The following is a 19,817-nucleotide window of genomic DNA, read 5'->3' as shown; positions in this document are numbered from 1 at the left end:
AGTTCCACGCTGCAAATCACCCCCAATCAGCTGGATTAGTGGAATGTTACAATGGCACGCTTAAACTTAAATTGGCCAAAATCCAAGCGAGCACAGGTCTTAAATGGCCTGACGCTCTACCCTTAGCACTCCTATCCACCAGAATGACTGTGCATTCGCGAGTGAAACTCAGCCCCTATGAAATAATCTTTGGTCGGCCAGCCAACATATGGGGAGTGCCTAGGCCCACGAAGTTTAGCGAGCTGCAACACCCCATTTTGCTTGACTATTTGTATGAATTGACGGCTAAATTGCGTGTTTTATACCAACAGGTCCACAACACCTTGCCTCCGGTCTCTGAGACACCGGGTCACTCCATTGACCCCGGTTCCTGGGTGCTTGTCCGCAACTTCCAAAGAACAAGAAACGACCAGCCCAGATGGACCGGGCCTCACCTCGTCCTCCTGTCTACAAAGTCGGCTGTTAGGGTGGAGGGGAAGGCCAATTGGGTCCACGGGATCCATTGTAAGAAGATACCCTTCCCTCTGCCACATGACCAATGGGTCCGGAAAGGAGGCACTGACTCAGAGCGCACAACTTATGAACGCGTAAAAGAAGCTAATCCTGATTGTGAAAGTGAGAAAAATTTTCAAGAAACTGTGCCACCACCAGAACAATTGAACTCTGTGGAACCTGAACTACTATTTCTGGACCAGACAGTACCCGGGAAAAGACGCTACAATTTACGTCCAAGAAAAACAGACTAAAGTAAAAGTGATTTCTTTTATGATCCGAGAGAAAAACCTGTGGACTAATAAAAAATGTGTGCTTCCCCAAATCCTATTTTTGAAAGTGCAGATCCTCCCATCTAGGTAACTTGCTTATTTTTGTTTTTTTTCGAACCGCCATCCGGGTTCCGCTGCTAGGGTCGCGGTTGATTAAAGACTTTTGGGTGCAGCTGACGACGTTAGGTCGCTGGTTCCGGTTGGTCCAAGGGAGCTGCCCTAGACTGACGGAAGCATCCTTTAGCAGAGACAACCTACCACCGCGGGCAGCACCTTAGAGAGGATGGAGTTTCCTGATGTGGAGAGGCCTGCCAAACAAATGAACTTTAAGCAGAGATTTTTTAACACGATGATGAAGAAAAGTTTTATAATAGTGTGTATTTTTATGCTATTCAGTGTAATGGTCTTTTTGATAAGCTATGTTTTATTCTCTTTTCATGTGACATTTGCGCCCACTACATCACCCATACCTCCTCCTACTGTTTCCTCTCATTCTTTCCACCCTTTGCCTGACCACGAATCAAATAGGAGATTAGAGTTCATTAATAACTCCTTCGTTCAGTTATTACACCAACACCAACTTGTAATGAACACAACTAACTGTTGGGTGTGTGGTCTCATGCCCCACACCACGGATAGAGGTATCCCCTATTTGGTCCTGCCATTTAGTCACAATGGGTCAGTATGGGCATATAGGACAATGTTCATATATGCACGAGAAATCCAACCCCTACGTTCTGTAAAAGACAACCTCAAGACTAGCGCCCTAGTCAAAGGTATAGTTGACATGATCAAGGAAGTAACTTCTTACGAAGATACCCCGGATGATGAGATACTTGCATATGTAGGTTGGAATGTGACCGGATATGGCACTACATTAAGTGAGAAACAGCAAGCCAAAAGATCGTCCCCTATCTGGATCGTACCCCATCAAGGTCACCTATGTCTGCAAGGTATTGGCAAGAATCCCAGAGCTCAGCTAGGGAAGAGTGTCTGTACAGAAACGTATGTTTTTGGATCTCAGACTTCCCCTGCGTTTTTAGCCGCTAAGGGTACTTATTTCATCTGCCATGATAGAGCCTATACATGGTTGCCCCCTGACTTCTCGGGCTCATGTTTTGTTTCATTCCTGTTACCTCCCACCTACACAGCAGCGGCGGATTACCATCGGACAAGGGTAGTTAGAGGTGTTTTGAGTAAAGAAGACACTGCAGGTCAAGAATTCGGTGACTTTGCAATGGGTTTTCTGCCGTTCTGGGGAGCCATGGCTAACAGCAGGAACATAAGGCAATTGACAAGGGTAGTTGAATCCACCGTGATTGAAACTGCTGGTGCCCTTAGTAACCTGACTGCTGAGCTCCAGTCGGATCGACTTATGACCCTTCAGAACCGGGTCGCTTTGGATGTAATACTTGCGGACCGAGGTGGAGTATGCAAATTGATCCAGTCCAGTTGTTGCATTTTCATTCCAGATAATGCTCCAACAGTGTACAGGGCCATCTCCAAACTGCATAAGATTTCCGAATCTATTCATGTGGATAAAGGAGATTGGTCGTTAATGGGATGGTTCTGGGAACTGATATCTGCCTGGGGATGGAAAATTCTGATGGTCATTGGGATGGTCTTAGCCATTCTTTTCCTGTTCTGTCTATGCATACAGTGTGCTCCTGCAATATGTGGCCTCTGTGCTACATCATGTGTAAGGAAGCCTGTGTCAAGAAATGAACTCAGCACTAGAATGATGTTGCAGCAACATCTCAATGACTTTAGAAATATAGATCTGGACTCAGATTAACATGAGGATAGATTAATTGCCTATGTAAGGGCAAAAGGAGGGTCTGTGGTTCTGAAAAATCTGGATTCATATAATAGTACTGGACTCGAGAATAAAAACTTCGTCGAAATAGGACGAATTTGGTATCAAAAGACCGAGAATGACGAGTACATCAAGTACATGTATTTTCGGCGTATTCGAGGGACGATTCCACCTCGAAATCGTCATTTACATTCTGAACCCTTATCTCCCATTTATATGTTGCCCTTTACATAGGCCTTAATCCAGTTGAATTTGATTCCACAAGGACACATACTCCTTAATCGACTTCTCCCTGACCCCAGTACAAGTTAGAACCATTGCCCCAGGCCGAACTCGTTAGGTCAGTTCCCTCCCAGTGGCCGAGCAAGATAGCATCTAGGCTCAACCAGCCATAAAACCATTTGAGCACGCACACCTGCCATATCTCGCTCACCTCTTTTCTCCATTCCTTTTCTTTACTTGCTTTATGATGGGGAGGTGACCGTTTTTATTGGGGGTCCAGTGATATCTGATGAAATGTTGGGCCTTGCCGGATGATTTGTTATGGGCAGCACGACGTGAAATATGTACATGTCATCATGACTCTGCTTTTCTTTTGTAATCAGTAACTATAAATGAAATACCACGAATTCAAGGAATATTTTGCCCAGGGCTGAAAATAATGTATAAGAAGAGAAGCCTGACTTCGTGAAAGTGTGCAGTCTCCTGAGAATATACCTGTGTTGTACTTCTAGGACCCTGTTACCTTGGTTGCAGCCAATAAACTAATCTTTGACTTCACCTAGAAGACTCTGAGTTTCTGTAGGTCTGACTCAGGAGAACCCGAGGTCTCTGGGTGTTGATCCCCTGGCACCGCTGGGTTACCGGTTCTGTGCCGGTTCTTAAAAACCCAGTACCTCACTTACCTGGCACTTCTATATGTAAATTGAGCATAGCTCCCTCGTGCCCACTCTCCATCGCCAGGTTTAAAGTCTTGCATGTCAGGACAGTGGCATCTAGTTGAATCTAGCATCTTACCCACTGAGGTTTTAAGAGTTAGTCATTTGTAGCCCCTCCAAGAATTTATGGGGCAGAGAAGTTCGATGTTCTTTTTTTTAACTAATTGATTTGACAATATCTATGCTCAATGCTTTGCCCTAAATATATGCTCCCGCCAACAACTTCTTTTAGCTGAGGGCCACCATGTTTCAGGCTCCTTCTCCTTCATGGAGTTCACGTTAAAAGCCTATTGTCAGCCTTGTCTCACATACCATGCACAAGGGGTTGGGGAACTGTGTTTTTGCAAGCCCATCTCCTACCTGGTGTGCCCCTTTTGGGGGTTTCACTTCACTAAACCTGCTTCTCAATTTTGGATGAAGAAGGTTAATGCATTGGGGTCCTATTTTACTTCCTCCTGCAACTTTGTGATCTGCCCTTGACTTCCCAAAAACCTGCTTGAAGCTCTGCACTTCGCTGCTCTGCTTTATGTCCTATTTTTCGCTTTGTCTCAAGTACCAAAGGGAGTGATGATCTGGGGGTCTTAACACGACTACACAGGTGGGAGGAGTTCACGTCGGCCTCTCCTGTGCTCACCTCGGCCCAATTCAAATTACTTCTAAATCAGGAGACCAGACATCCTCCCAGACTCCAAAAAGAAATCTTTAATTTGTGAGACAGAATGGAATGCAAAAGGAAAAAAGTCCACCAAACCACAAGTATCAGTTACAATGCATATAAAAAGATTGCCATATATTTATCATTTAGGATGACATTGTTACATTGACAATGAACATTAACTTACTTGCTCATGAGGAATGACACTGTCATTTTCACCAAAAATAAACAATGTGGGGTTTTTCAAAGCATATCGATCATCAGAATCTTTGATTATTCCTGAAAAATATAGAACATCTAAACATGTTAAAATAAGATTTTTCTAATTTACCAAAATACAATTTTCAGCAGATCCAGTAGAGAGAGACATTGGTTTACCAAAATGCCAAGGTTAGCAGAAATGATATCACAACACCTTTTGTCTTGTGCATGAGGTCATAGAAAATAGCATATTACCTCTGATGACGTCAAAAAGGTGATTTAATATGATCTCTGGACAGATTTCGAACAAGGGTTTTTTTTTTTTAAGAAAGGCTGATTTCTTGAAGATTACTAAAGAGACACATTGAAGTATTTGGTAGAGATTTCTGTGAGAGAACAGATCTACATGACGATCACACACTTTCTCTGCTTGTGGCTCTGGTCAATATAACCGTATACGGTACCTCTGGTAAAACAGTGCTTAAGATGTACAACTAGAAGTAGAAACAACATACAATGTGAGCAAATACTTCCTTGCATTTTTATAAAACGTTATAAATACACCGGACTTAGAGCCGAAGGAGCGAAGCATAGAACCCTCAGAAGAGATGGATGGGCCTGCTGTAAGGAAGAGACCTTGTGAGCAGCCCCATCGATGAAGACCTTTTGCATTCCAGGGCAGTGATTCCACCGGGAAAAGGCGGTGAGTAGAGGCAATGGCAGGATGCGATCGCCCATACTACTGCTGCACCAAAGACACAGAGCCTCAATTGAGAACTCTTCTTTCCTGCTGTAATGCACCGCTTGCTCCTCTTCTATTTTGTTTGCTCACGTTTGTCACTTTTGCCTCATGTAATGTAACGTTTGCTTTTGAAATGTGTTCGCTTGTAATGTTCTCTTGTTCATTTATGTATTTGAATGTAGTGCAGACCTCATCCAAACGTGTTAGTGTGCTTTACAATAAAAATGCACCATTACATAATGTACAAATAAACGGAGTCCTTATGTAATGTATCTGGTACGATTGTAAAGCGCTCTGACAACTTCAGGTAAAGTCCGCGCTTTATAAATGCGCAAAAAACGTTGCACTCTGCTTGTTATCTAACGGGAGGCTGTAGAGATGGTTCGTGTTTTTGGAGTCTGGGCCAGGTATGGCAGGCTCGAAGCACCTGGAAGGTGTAAATCAGAGGCAGGGTAAACATTTCACGTCTGAACACGACAGACCCACAGGGTTGAAAACGCTGCATTTCTCCGCTGGAAAAGCAGAAATCTGCAGGAAACCAGAATCGATAAATCAGGAGGTGACCCTACGCTCATAAACATGTCTTTTAAAATAATGTGAGATACAGGTTTCCTCCCAATGCTGGGTGAACGTACAGGGGACTTGATTTGGTCACGAAACGTCCAAGACAGTCCATGCACACAAACAACGAATCTCAGGACTAACTAACATGCTAGTAAACCCGACATTTAAACTTTGAACCCCTTCCATTGGGGTTGCGGTCAATTCAACCACAGCAAACCAAACACAAGTTCTAACGGAGCTTTATTTAAAGCTGCCAACATTTACAAACTACTCTGCTTCATAAAAACGGCATGTCCCTTTGCAGCGCATAGAGCTAGCTAACCCTCATCTAGACGCCCCAATGATTGGCACATTTGGATAAAAAAAACTGAAATAATTTGCTCAGGATCACACGGAGTTCTCAAGTGAGGGAGTAAGAGTTGAATCCATGTGTTTCTGTAATTTAGAAACGAAAACACACTCGACACAGAAATATATGCACAATATTGGAGCCTGTTTGCTCTGATATATTAAATTGCATTTATACAGCGCTTCCTATTTGACAGCATTTTTAAACTCTTGTTCAAGCTGATTCAAATTGCATTACGCCTTAAAACACTCCTAGCTGACAAGGCGCCATGCTACAATAGGTACGCTCAGTCAGACCTACGTTTCCTGTTATGCAGTTTATATCTCTGATACATTTCAAAAAGGATGCTCGTTTCCTTGGAAACTTTGCTAGTTGGAACTAATAGAACCATGCATTCAGAACTATGTAGGCAGCTCAGGAGAATAGTGTACCTGCTGCAGAATTCCGTTTGAAGACCCAAGCCTTCATGCTTCTGAGGTCGATAAAACCGAGTGCCTCTGATTTTTAAAACGGCACTTCTCCCTTGGACAGAGGGCGCTGGAAGTCACAGGGCTAAGAGAACCGATGAATAAACGAACATGACTATTTATTGTCAATAGCTGACAAATACCCCTTGGTGCATGAGTGTGAGTTAAAGGTGTGCACAGTGTATGCCATAGTAAGACTCTGCGTTGGGCGGGGTTCTCTTCTGAGACCATCGTCAGCTTAGTGTGATAAATTCCAGGCTTTGACATTATTGTCATCTATTCGTGGCTGACATGTTGTGTTTATATAAACTAGTATACTATTATGAAAGGATCGCTTTGGAGTTGCTCGCTTCAATTTAAGGAGAGTAGGAGACTCTTAGTAATGTAGCGGAAAGCACATATTTTGAAAGAAAATCCTTACAAACCTATATGAACCCAGCCCCAAACTGAATAAAAGCTTCAAAAGGAGGAACCCCCAGCCACCAACCTTCCCACCCAAATTAGGGGTCACACATTAAAAACACAGTGGGAACAAAGAACTTGTCACCATTTCTTTGTTTGTTTCTTTTTCTTAAATAATTTATGTTTGTGGCAGCATCAAGTGCAAGTACATACGAGTTCTGCTCATGTTGTCAGTGACTTATGATGTCAGAAAATGGGCACGGTCAGTGCCTCGTTCCCCACCACCATCAGGGCAATCCAAGCCTGTGCACAAAATAGAGTTATGTATATATGTTTAGGTCTCGACTACTGCCAATGCCACACTCCAACTCCTTCTCCAACTACACATCTACCCTATAAAAACACCATCCAACTCCACTCTCCAACTCCAACATCCAAATACACCCTACAAATTCACCCTCCAACTACAACTCCAGCCTCCAAATCCACACTCCAAAGCCACCCTCCAAATCCACCCGCAAACTCCAACTCCGGACTCCAACTCCACCCTCCAACTCCAACTCCATCCTCCAACTCCAACTCCACCCTGCACCCTCCAACTCCACCCTGCACCCTCCAACTCCACCCCTCCAACTCCACCTCTCCAACTCCACCCCTCCAACTCCACCCTCAAACTACACCCTCAAACTACACCATCCAAATCAAAATCAACCCCTCCAACTCCACCCTCCAACTCCACCCTCCAACTCCACCCTCCAACTCCACCCTCCAAATCATCCCTCCAACACAACCCCTCAGCGCCACTGCATTACTCAGCGCTACAGCATTACTCAGCGCCACAGCATTACTCAGCGCCACCGCATTACTCAGCGCCACAGCATTACTCAGCGCCACAGCATTACTCAGCGCCACAGCATTACTCAGCGCCACAGCATTACTCAATTTATTTATTTATTTTTTATTTTGAAAGTTTTATATAGCGCGGACAAGATCCTTGCAGATATCAGAGCGCTTTACAAAGAAGGGGTACATGAGGGAGCATAGTCAAACAGATAAGTCAGTAAAGCTAACAGTACATATAGGTGGGGGCAAAGCCAATCATGTAAATCAATAATACAAGAAATATAACTAAGCAACGGGGTCAAACATGTAGTACATATTGGTGCAGAGTCTTTAAAGATTCCGAAATAATAGTTCAGGTGTATTTAGCCATAAGGATAGCTTTTACTTCTTTCTTAAAGAGTGTAGTGGAAGAGATGAGCCTGGTTTCGGGAGGGAGTGAGTTCCAGATCCTGTGTGCCATTCCTGAGAAGGAGCGTTTATAGGTTTTTTCCTTCCGGAATCTTCGAGGTTTCAGCAGAAGATTGTTTGTGCCTCTAGTGTTTCTAGCGCCGCCAGAGATTGTTAGCTTCTGAGTGAGGTAGCCGGGTGAGTTCAGGTGTACCGCCTTGTGTGTCATGCAGGCGATTTTCAGATGTATTCTGGCTTCAAAAGGCAGCCAGTTCAGGGATTTCAAGTCAGGGGAGATGTGAGAGTGCTTTTTTGACCCAGTGATGAGTCTCGCTGCAGTGTTTAGAGAAGCTCTTAGGGGTGCGGTAGTAGTTAGGGGGAGTCCGCAGAGGGTGATGCTGCCATATTCTATTCGAGGGATGACTAGTGCTTGTACTGCTGTTTGGAAGTCTTTGGCTGGGAGGAAGGGTTTAAGTTTCCTCAGGGTATTGATTTGGAAGTTCGCTCCCTTAGTTGCCTTGCTGATATGTTGCTGCATGTTGAGATTGGTGTCGAGTGTTATGCCTAAAGATTTTGCTGAGTCCACTATGGTGGGTTGGACATTGAGTGCGGTTAGGTGTTTAAGCCAAATTTGAGTGGTGGAGATCTTCGCTGGAGGTGAGATCAGAAGGAACTCTGTTTTCAGAGCATTGAGTTTGAGATGATTATCGGCAAGCCAGGATTGGGTGCTTCTGATCGTTGAGTTCAGGAGCAAAATGTCTTTGGGGGATTGTAATTTGAGATAAAGTTGGGTGTCATCGGCGTACATGTGAAAGTGTACATTGGATGCTTGTAGCAAGGTGGTGAGAGGTTCCATAACTAGGTTGAACAGAGTCGGGGATAGGGAGGATCCTTGGGGGACACCTAGCGTTACAGGTATTGGCGATGACATCAGGTTGTTGCTCTTGAATTTCTGCGACCTGTTGTGTAGAAAGGAAGTGAACCACTTGAGAACAGTTCCAGATAAACCCATTTTTGTGTTTAGTAGTTCGAGTAAATTCTCATGTTTAACGGTGTCGAATGCTGAAGAGAGATCAAGGAGGATGAGGAGGCAGGTGTCGTTTTGGTCTAGCATTTGAAGTGCGTCGTCATAGCAGTTTCTGTACTGTGTCCTGCTCGGAAGCCTGATTGATGAGGATTGAGGAGATCAAACTGTTCAATGTGTTTAGTCAATTGTAGTTGTGCACATTTTTCCAGCAGTTTGGCGAGAGTGGGAATATTGGTAATGGGACGGTAATTGTTCAGATCAGAGGGGTCGGCTGTAGGTTTCTTTAGTAAAGGTGTGACTTGTCCAACTTTGAGGGAGCCAGGAATGGTTCCTTGTTGAAGTGAGCTGTTGATAATTTTGGTCCAGAGTGGGAGAAGCAAAGGGGTAAAGTCTTTTACAGCGTTAGCAGGAAGGGGATCCGTGAGGTGATTGGATGGTTTCAAGGTGCTGAGCAGTTTGCCAATTTCTTCTTCAGAGTAGGTGCCAAAGGTTGACCATGTAGCATTGTTTTTTGGATCAGTGGGTGCTATGCAGTGGGGTTTGGAGTAGAGGCTTGCGTCAATGAGGAGATCGCTCTTTATGTTGTCAGTTTTTTGGATAAAGAAAGCGGAGAAGTCTTCACAGGAGGGTGCTTCGTGTACAGTGCTGAGTGGTTGGGGTTGTTCCTTGGATTGTGTTCTGATTAGCTCAAACAGTTTTCTCGGACGTTTTTTTGCTTGGTCGAGCTGGAGGCTGAAGAAATCTGATTTTGAGCGTTTTATTTTCCTGAAATAGGCGTTTCTCTTTTTCTTCAGAGTTTTTAGGTGCAGTGCAGAGGAAGCTGATCTCCAGGTGCGCTCTGCCATTCGCATGTCTCGTCTATCCTCATTGAGACTCCCGTCGTACCATGGATTGGAGATTTTAGTAGAGACTCTTTTTAGCTGCATAGGTGCCGCCTCATTAATTATTGAGGTCATAGCGTTGAGATAGTGGTCAGTCAGGGATTGAACGTCCGTAGTGCCGGTCGGTGGGAGTAGGAGATTGCAGCTGTTAGGAGGCAGGAAGCTTGGGTTGAGTTTTTTCAGGTCTCTTTTCCAGACTTTGGGCTTGGAGGATTGAACCGGGTTAAATTTAACTTTTTCATTGATGAAGAATGTGACAATATGGTGATCTGACCAGTCACAGGGTTGGATGGACTCGAGTTGGATAGAGTCCTCTTTGGAGATGATAAGGTCGAGGATAGAGCCTTTCTCGTGGGTCGGGCTGTTGCATATTTGGGTGAGGTCAAGGGCATTGAGGAAATTTTTAAGACTATTTACCACCGCGTCATTGCGATCGTTCCAGTGGAGGTTGAAGTCGCCAAGGTATATTTGGGTGAGCTGCCGCCCGGAATTGGTTGAGATCATATCCATGATTTGTTGGGAAAAGGTGAGGTTGTCCCTGGGTGGGTGGTAAATGCTGTGAAGAGAGCATATCGGTTTGCCCTCACTCATAATGTCGAGGCAGATGTCATGAAGTTGGGGATGGTAGGGAGGTGGAATTGACTTTCAGAACAGAGAGGTTGTTCCTGTAGATGCATGCGATTCCACCACCTATTTTGCCTGACCTGTCAAGTCTAATGATGTGGTAGTTGGGAGGAACCAGAATGTCCATTATAGGTGACGAGGATTCAGTTAGCCAGGTTTCAGTCAGGATGATTAGGTCAAGGTCCAGCGTTAAGAGGAGATCAGCGATGGCGGCGGAATGTTTCGAGGCCGATCTGCAGTTGAGGAGAGTGCATTTGAGACGGGGTGTGTTGAGGGTGGTAGAGGGTTCTAGAGAGAGAGGGACTTTTCTAAGGTAATAGGGGATGGAGATTCTGCTGTTTAGTGTGGGGGGTCTAAGGGGATTTGAGTGTATCGTGGGAATGGTGAGGTGTGTGGTGCATGTGTTATTTTGGGGGGCTGGGTCGTAGGAGCGGAGGAGGGTGAGTGTGTCGAGGTCCGAAGGAGGGTTGCAGGGGCGACGAGGGCGGTTGTTGCGATTGCGAGCAGGGATTGAAGTCCAGTGTGGGGAGTGTTGAGTGAGAGAGTCAACCAGAAGGGTGGGGGACGTGTTGGGAGGGGAGGTGGAGGTGGGTGAGGGGTTGCAGGGGCGACGAGGGCGGTTGTTGCGATTGCGAACAGGGATTGCCGTCCGGTGTGGGGAGTGTTGAGTGAGCGAGACAGCAGGAAGGGTAGGGGACATGTTGGGAGGGGAGGTGGAGGTGGATGAGGGGTGTATGGGGTGTGTGGAGAGTTGTTCTTTGATGATGTGCATGTCTTCTTTGATCTGGATGAGGGTGGCCATAATCTTGTCCAACGTGGGGTAGGTGTTGGAGGTGGGGGTGGAAATCAGAGGTGAATGACTGACCAGGGAATTAGCGTGCAGGTGGGGGAGTGGGCTGGTGTTCGTGCAGGGCTCCGTTGTGTTAGTGTACGGGATGGTGTTAGGGAGGAGAGAGGGTTTGGGCGGGAGGGGTGTGGATGAGGTAGGGTGGAGGTTGGTGGTATGAGTGAGGGCATTGGTGGTAGGCGGAGAGATCAAGGTGGAGGATGGGTGTATGTTAGTGGTGGTGGGGGTGCAGGAATGGTAGTGGGCGATGAGAGTGGGGGGGAAATGGGATTGAAGATGGTCCTGTTGTGGGGAGGGGGAGTTAAATTAAGAGAGGAGGTGTGTTCTGCGTAGTTAGTTAGAGGGTAGTGGGGACTGAGAATGGGGGGGGATAAAGGGTGAGATTTGACGTTGTGCGTGTCGTTCTGGTGCTGAGCTAGGTTAGGTGTGTTGTGGGTGGGAGCTGTGATGTCAGGGGTTAGAGGAGTGTTAATGTCAGCTGTGATGTCAGGGGTGAGAGGAGTGTTGATGGTATGCGTGGAGGTCCGAGGGTTGGTAGGGGGGGTGAGGGTGCGAGTGGTGTATGAGGGGGAGAGATCTGTGTCTGTGTTTGAGGCGTGTGTGGTAGCTACCTGGTGCTGAACTGGGATAGAAGGGTTGTGGGTGGGATCTGAGAAGTCAGGGGTGGTAAGTGTGTCTCTAAATGAGGAGTGTGTAGTAGCTACCTGGTGCTGAACTAGGTTAGAAGGGTTGTGGGTGGTGGGAGCTGTGATGTCAGGGGTGGTAGGACTGAAGGAAATATGAGTGTCGGTCCGCGGATTGGAGAGGTGCTCTTTGAACGTGGGGAACAGGTTGTCTAGTAGTTCCAGGTTCCTGTCTGTGGATTGAGATAGGACAATCCCGTTATTGTAGATGGTAATGGTGGCTCTGCCTGGGAAGAGTTGGGATGGTGTGATGGAGAGAGTTAGGCCGTGAGTGGATTTCCTGGTGGTGGAGACGGTGAGTAAGGTGAGGAACGCTTTTCTCCATTGAGCTCTGCGTGTGGTGTGGAAGATGATATCGGTGTTCAGGGATCCATTGACAGGTGAGAAGTAGGTGTCGGCAAAGGGGGTTTCAGGGTGGGACCTCAGGAAGTTGTGTTTAAAGCGTTTAGCGGCTTTCTTGGTGAGTGTGGATGGGTGGTTGATTTTATATGTGTGCTTGCCGATGGGATCCATGTTGGGATAGTGGTTTAGGTGGGTATGGGAGGATGGACTATAGTGATACACATGTGCAAAAAACAAATGCAAACAGTAAGTTACATGGAACAAAAGTGACACTAGTGAGCAACCAACATAACCAAAAATATAAGAGGTAGCAATTGGTGCAATCCGGGAGTAAAAAGTGAAATGGGTGCAGCTTACAAAAATATATGAGGTAGCAATCAGTGCAATACAAGAATAAAAAGTGAGATGAGTGCAGATTATAAAAATGTACAGTATACAAGTAGAAGTATAATAATAATGATATACTGGAACAAAATACAGGTGCAAACAAAAAGCTACATGAGTCAATACAAGTAGAAGTATAATACTGCAATAAAAGGCAGACACTCAGTAGTTGAGATTAGTCTAAAGAGGCCAGATCTTAGGGTATGGTCATATAGTGAAAAAGACTAGTCCATGATGGCCGCCAAAGAGAGAGAGAGACCAGTCTAAAATTGCCGCCAAATAGGGGAGATAGAGACGATAGTCCTCTGTTTGTTGTTGTTGCTTTGAGAACAGGGAAGTGCATTTTCAGTTTCCGTTTGAGCACGCCCAGTTCCTAGCTTGCTTGGAGGGAGTCTTATCTCTATTTTGGTGGTCTTGTGTGGAGGAGTTAAGATGAGGAGCCTCGTGGGCATCGGAGGTACAGGAGGGGATTTATTGCTACAGTTTTATGGCCCCAATGCCACAGTATCACTCAGCACCACTCAACGCCACAGCACCACTCAACGCCACTCAACGCCACAACACCAATGCCACAGCATCACTCTGCACCACTCAACGCCACAGCACCACTCAACGCCACTCAACGCCACAGCACCACTCAACGCCACAGCACCACTCAGCGCCACAGCATCACTCAGCGCCACAGCATCACTCAGCGCAACAGCACCACTCAATGCCACAGCACCACTCAACGCCACAGCACCACTCAACGCCACAGCACCATTCAGCGCCACAGCATCACTCAGCACCACAGAATCACTCAGCACACCTCAACGCCACAGCACCACTCCGCACACAGCATCCTCAACGGCACAGCACCACTGAATGCCACAGCATCGCTCAGCACCACTGAATGCCACAGCATCGCTCAGCACCACTGAATGCCACAGCATCACTCAGCACCACTGAAAGCCAAAGCATCACTCAGCACCACTGAAGGCCACAGCATCACTCAGCACCACTGAAGGCCACAGCATCACTCAGCACCACTGAAGGCCACAGCATCACTCAGCACCACTGAAGGCCACAGCATCACTCAGCACCACTGAACACAACAGCATCATTCTGTGCAACCATTCAACAACAACTGGTTCTAATATGTTCTCTCAATGTTTCAAGCTTTTTTACAAATGTCACATAAAGATGTTAATATTTCACTTCTGTTCTTGGATTTTCATCACAATAAAATACACTGAACATAATCTTCCCAAAAGTTATTTACAAAAGTTTAAGCTATTGCCATTATAAATTACAATAACTTTTATTTAGGTATTAATTATTAAAAAACATAAAAGCCATTGTTATTTGTAATATTAATACATCTAAGTCATGTAAATACAACACATATTGCATTACAAATGCTATAGGTGCCACGTTTGCAAAAGCTAAAACTATTGGCATTGTAAATGACAAAGCTATTAATTTCGCTATTTTCAAAACCAACACATAAATAAAAAAATTGTCATTTACAATACCAATACTTCATACTTTCCTAATGCGAGACCTATTGCATTGCAAATGCTTGTTTAAATACTGGGATTATCTCTGCCCCCTTCCAGGAGGCCGGAATTGGGGCACCAAGGGCAATTGCATTTGCTAGGTGTCTAATGTACAATCGCCAGGAGGATTTGTAACTCAGGAACACATTCGCAGGGACACTATCTGTTCCTGGTGCTCTACCTGGTGTTATAGAGTTTAACGCCCTATCCACATCCGCTAATGTGAATATCTCGCTTGAGAAAAAACAGTGGGCAAAGGGATCCATATTCACCTCGTCCCCTGATGATGCATGTTGGGGTTCGAAGTGCTCAACCCAGGAATGGTGGGCAACATTATTTTGTCGGGGGTCTGGGCACCCCCCCCGGTCCCACTTATATGTGTCCCAAAATAATTTAGGGTTCCTGGACACACATGCCTCCTTTAGCTCCTGCCATCTCGCCTGGTCCCAGACCTTTTTTGCTTCTTTAATTACCTTTCTATATGAGTCACGTGCCAACCTTATTTTGACTGAATCCCGAGTGCCAAGTGCTGTCCCTAAAGACCTCCATGCTAAGCGACATTTCATATTAAACCACCCTTTTACTTTCTGGAACTTGGCTCTATTGGGATTACTAGGTTTACAGAAAAATATTTTTAGCTGATCGAAGAGGGTAGTATGTGTTACTGTGACATTAGACCATGGGTACTCACAAACTTTCCCTCGGGGCCAAATTTACAGTGTGGTTTGTGTCCGAGGGCCGCACCAGTGGGGGCGGGGTGAGTGGGGGAGGTTGCGGGGCTAGAGCAACAAAAAAACTGTTACCATGAGGTTGATCACAGGTCCCTGCAGCGGACGCCTTCGTCCACTGAGCCACCAGACCCCGCATACACACATATCTCTCTCTCTCTCTCTTTCTTTATCTCTATCTCGCTCTATCTCTCTCTCTATCACTCTCTCTGTCTCCCTCCCTCTCTCTAGCTCTCTCTCCCTCCCTCTCTCCCTGTCTCCCTCTGTCTCACTTATTCTGACTGTCTCACTCCCTCTCTCTCCTTCTGTCTCACTCTGACTGTCTCACTCCCTCTCTCTCCCTCTCTGTCTCACTCACTCTGACTGTCTCACTCACTCCCTCTCCCTCTCTGTCTCCACTCACTCTGACTGTCTCACTCCTTCCCTCTCCCTCTCTGTCTCCCTCTGTCTGTCTCTGTCTCCCTTGCTCTGTCTCCCTCGCTCTGTCTCCCTCTCTCTCTCTCTGTCTCCCTCTTTCTCTCTCTCTCTGTCTCCCTCCCTCCCCCTCTCTCTGTCTCCCTCCCTCCCCCTCTCTCTGTCTCCTTCCCTCCCTCCGTCTCCCTCTTCCTCCCTCCATCTGTCTGTCTCCCTCTCCCTCCATCCATCTGTCTGTCTCCCTCTCTCCATCTGTCTGTCTCCCTCTGTCTGTCTCCCTCTGTCACCCTCTGTCTCCCTCCCTCTGTCTTCCTCCCTGTCTCACTCTCCCTCTCTCTGTCTCCCCCCTCTGTCTCCATATGCCTGTCTCCCTCCCTCTGTCTCCTTCCTTCTGTCTCACTCTCTGTGTCTCCCTTCTCCCTCCATCTGTCTCCCTCCGCCTGTCTCCCTCCTCCCTCCGTCTGTCTCCCTCTGTCTCCCTGTCGGTCTCCCTGCCTCTGTCTGTCTCCCTCCCTCTGTCTGTCTCCCTCCCTCTGTCTGTCTCCCTCCCTCTGTCTGTCACCCTCCCTTTTATCTAAGCAGGTTGCAAATGGCACAAGAACAGCTCGCAAAATTAGGTCTAACTCTAGTATAAAACTCAGTCATACCAAGAAATACCTGAACATCATAAGACTAAACATCGATCACCAGACATCCACACAACTACATCAAACAGCAACATGCCCACCATCATATGTCAACACAACCACCATGATATGCCGCCAAAAGGACCATGCCTCCACACAACTAACCTGCGCCAGTTCACCCACCATCATACACAAACATGTGTTACAACATAAGTCCCCACACCCACCCTCATACATCCACACAACCACCAACATACACAAAAGCACCCACCACCATATATATGTAGAACTACACAAGGTCATACGTCCACAAAAGCAACATTGTAACCCAGCACACAAAAGTGAAAAAATATGCACAAAAATTCCTAGATTCACAGAAAAAAGTAAAGTCAGAAGGGAGTTAAAGGTAGCTAATATGTTAACAGTAGTGTCTTCTTAAAATGTAAGAAGTGATGAAATTATTGAGTTAAGGTTCTACCTTTGCTTTATATCACAGTTCTGTCATACTCAGTCAACCTTACCTCTCACAACTTCAATACAGTCTTGCTATTTTACCCACTTTTTCAAACAAAATGTAGCACACAACACAATATAAAACATGAATAACTTCATCATATGCCAACACACTACTATAGTATGCCATCACACTCACTGTAGATGTGTCCACCTAACATCTTAGGATAGCACATCCACCATAGTACAGCCGCCCACTAAAAGTTATATATGACCACTCAGGTTCCATTATGTGCTACTAGCCACAAGTATACACCCACTCCCACCCTTCAGACAACCACTTTCATACACCCACAAACATATCCATACACGCACCTGCAAATGCCGACACGTCAAGCTGCATCATAAACGCACACACTCATCATCATATGCCAGTACAATGATGGCCAGCATGTTCCTGCACAATTTTTATTTACCAGTGCTGACGCTTTACCTCTCTGAGACCGCAGTCAAACAATCATACATTCTTTTACAAATGTATAAACATAATCAATGATTCTGTCAAACACGTCTCATTTTAAGGTTTCTCGAATAATATAACACGTGGAAGTTAAGACTGAATTAGTACAACGGGCCATGACACCCCTAGTGCTCTTGCAATCTTCTTTCTAAAAATTATTTTGTTTCCTCTTTCGGGATACGGGATACCCGATGTAAAACGTCTGTAGAAATGCAAAGTGTGCCTTTTGTTTATGCCACGTGGGAAGTCCCACTACCTCCCTCTGTCACCCTCTTCACCTCACCCTGCGTGTGTCAGCCTGGGCTGAGACAGCCTCCTGGCACACACAGCGCCACCCGAGCACTCCACAGGTCTTTAGAAAGACCATTTGTATGTTAATGAGGCCTTGCTGTACTTAACCTCTTCTTAGGCCCCTGCAGCTCCACTATCATTGGAATCACCCGGCGGCCGGCCCCCACAGAGCAGCAGAGTGTCTTAGACTCGCGCTGCAGCAACCAGCAGTGTTTGAAGACACTATTTCCTTTTTTTAAAAATACAACACGGGTACGATGTCTGGAAGGTCAGCGGGCCGCCAGGGAAGGCTTTCCGGGCCGCCCCTGGCCCGCGGGCCGTACTATGAGTACCCGTGCATTAGACAATGAGGACTGGTTATCCTCACCGGTTCCCCACTCTTCCACTACCCTGTCCACCTCCTTATTCATGGCTAGCAAAGCATCTGGGGAATTGGAAACGTTACTCCATTTCAGGTGTCGCATGTCGTTAGATAATGCCAAATCACTACCCCCTACCTCTAACCTCGGGGGATTGGCTGCACCAAATAGGCCAGTTACCGTAACTATTAACGGGTCATGATCACTTTCGGCTCGTGTGATAACGGCCATGTCCCTTATAAACTGCCACAGTGGTAGGCTTACAAGGACATAGTCAATGCGGCTCGACCTGACCCCGTTATTGAAAATATTGGCCCCCTGCTTATCTGACTGTGATCGCCCATTCAAGGCTCTCAACTGCTGGCCCACGCACATCCCCTTTAGTTGGACTGCCGCGTCCGTCCACTTTTTAATAGTCTCGCTCTCAAGGGTAGGTATGCCCCTTTTCATATCTTCATCTTCCGTTAGGGCCAAATCTTCCACCCAAGTGGTTTGAACGTGGTATTGAAATCCCCCGCTATTATTACACTAGTGCCCCTTGGCATGCCATCCAACAACTGATCCAAATCTGCTATAACCTCAGAGCTTTTTCCACCTTTAAGGCCTCGTGCATATACATTAAAAATACACAAGTTAGGGCCAAGCACAGGGCTAATTCTTAACTGAAGTATGTCAGCGTTGTTGGTAGGGACCTGAGATATTTTGCAGCACAATGCCTGGCGCACCCAAACCAACAGGCCCCCCATTGCTATGCCCTTTGCTTGCTTGATCGCTGGAACATGAAAAGTTAGATACCCCAGTCTGAACACAGATTCAGTCGCCCAAGTCTCCTGTATGAGGCATATATCATCGGATTCAATAAAATCAGACCATTCGGGGAGTACTATCTTGGAACCTAGTCCTGCAACATTCCAGGATAGCAGAGTCACATTTGCCGCCCTATGAATCTCATAATCAATTGGCACCATATCCCCTTGCTGCCTGAGGGATTGGCCCAATCTCGGGGTCAGCTCCATGGCTGGTAACAATCCCTTTACCCCCGAACTACTCAGGGATCTCGGGTTCCTAGCCACGGGAACAGAGCAAGAAATAAGCCCCCCTGGCGGGATATCAATGGAGCTAGATATGGCATATCCTGGGTCACCCAATACATAATCAGAAATGGATGGATTGGCAGCATTCACGTCACCTAGTGGGCTCCGGTTACTAGAGTCAGTTTTAAGTCAATCGCACTCATCTAGGCCAGATAAAGCGTTGTACCTATTCGATGTGCGAATTCCAAAGCCATACTCAACACCTTCCTTAAACCCTCCTCTTCCTCCCTAGTCGTTCCAAGAACCCTGGGCATTTGATGGGTAAAAGTAGGTTAATGCAAATGGTTTAATGCAAGAGTCAGTGTCCAAATTACCCCAACTACAAATGTGATCCACAACTCTACGGTCTCTAAAGTTTATAATGACACTATCCCCCTTTATATCCTTGGGTCTCGAACCCACCCAATCCACTCTTTTTGCAAAAAGGATTTCCGCCGACATCCAAGATGGAAGGGACCGATTGGTATTAAGCCAATATATACACTTGTTTTTCAGGTCCGGGTAGTCCTCACGTTGGCCTGGTCTTAATGGGGGTACCCCCGTCAGAATACACACATAGGGGACGGAGGCTGGGGGGAGATCTATGCATGGGAGACAGCCCCATTGCATGCCTACATGCCTACAACCATGGAGATAAAATCATACATTTGACTATAACTATGGAGTTGAGTAAAACTAATCATGTTCACCAAGGGCGAATGGGATGGTGCATAGGCTATTTTAGAATTCCTTTGCTACTTCCCCTATTGTCATTAGTCGTCTGTTTCCTTTACTTTTCCCAGACAGCACAGAAAAGTTTATTTTTTATTTTTATTGGGAATGTTCATATGTATGCATCAATGACACAAGTTACTTCTACAGGTGTGTAGATTTGTAAT

At 46.1% G+C, this 19,817-nt stretch overlaps 1 protein-coding gene across 2 annotated transcripts in view; it reads right to left on the bottom strand.

Annotated features, from left to right (window-relative positions):
• CMBL (carboxymethylenebutenolidase homolog) overlaps positions 1 to 19,817 on the bottom strand; it is a 716,939-nt gene that overhangs the window by 173,225 nt on the left and 523,897 nt on the right. For both annotated transcript variants that reach the window (XM_078687646.1, XM_078687647.1), the window contains one exon: positions 4,361 to 4,452. In XM_078687646.1, coding sequence (XP_078543772.1) covers positions 4,361 to 4,452 — 92 coding nt within the window. The remainder of the gene's footprint in view (positions 1 to 4,360; positions 4,453 to 19,817) is intronic.

The sequence above is a fragment of the Lissotriton helveticus genome, chromosome 4_1 (assembly GCF_964261635.1).
Source record: "Lissotriton helveticus chromosome 4_1, aLisHel1.1, whole genome shotgun sequence".
NCBI classification, from domain to species: Eukaryota; Metazoa; Chordata; class Amphibia; order Caudata; family Salamandridae; genus Lissotriton; species Lissotriton helveticus.
Note: the sequence above shows the minus strand (reverse complement) of the source record. Positions and strands in the feature narration are given on the sequence as shown.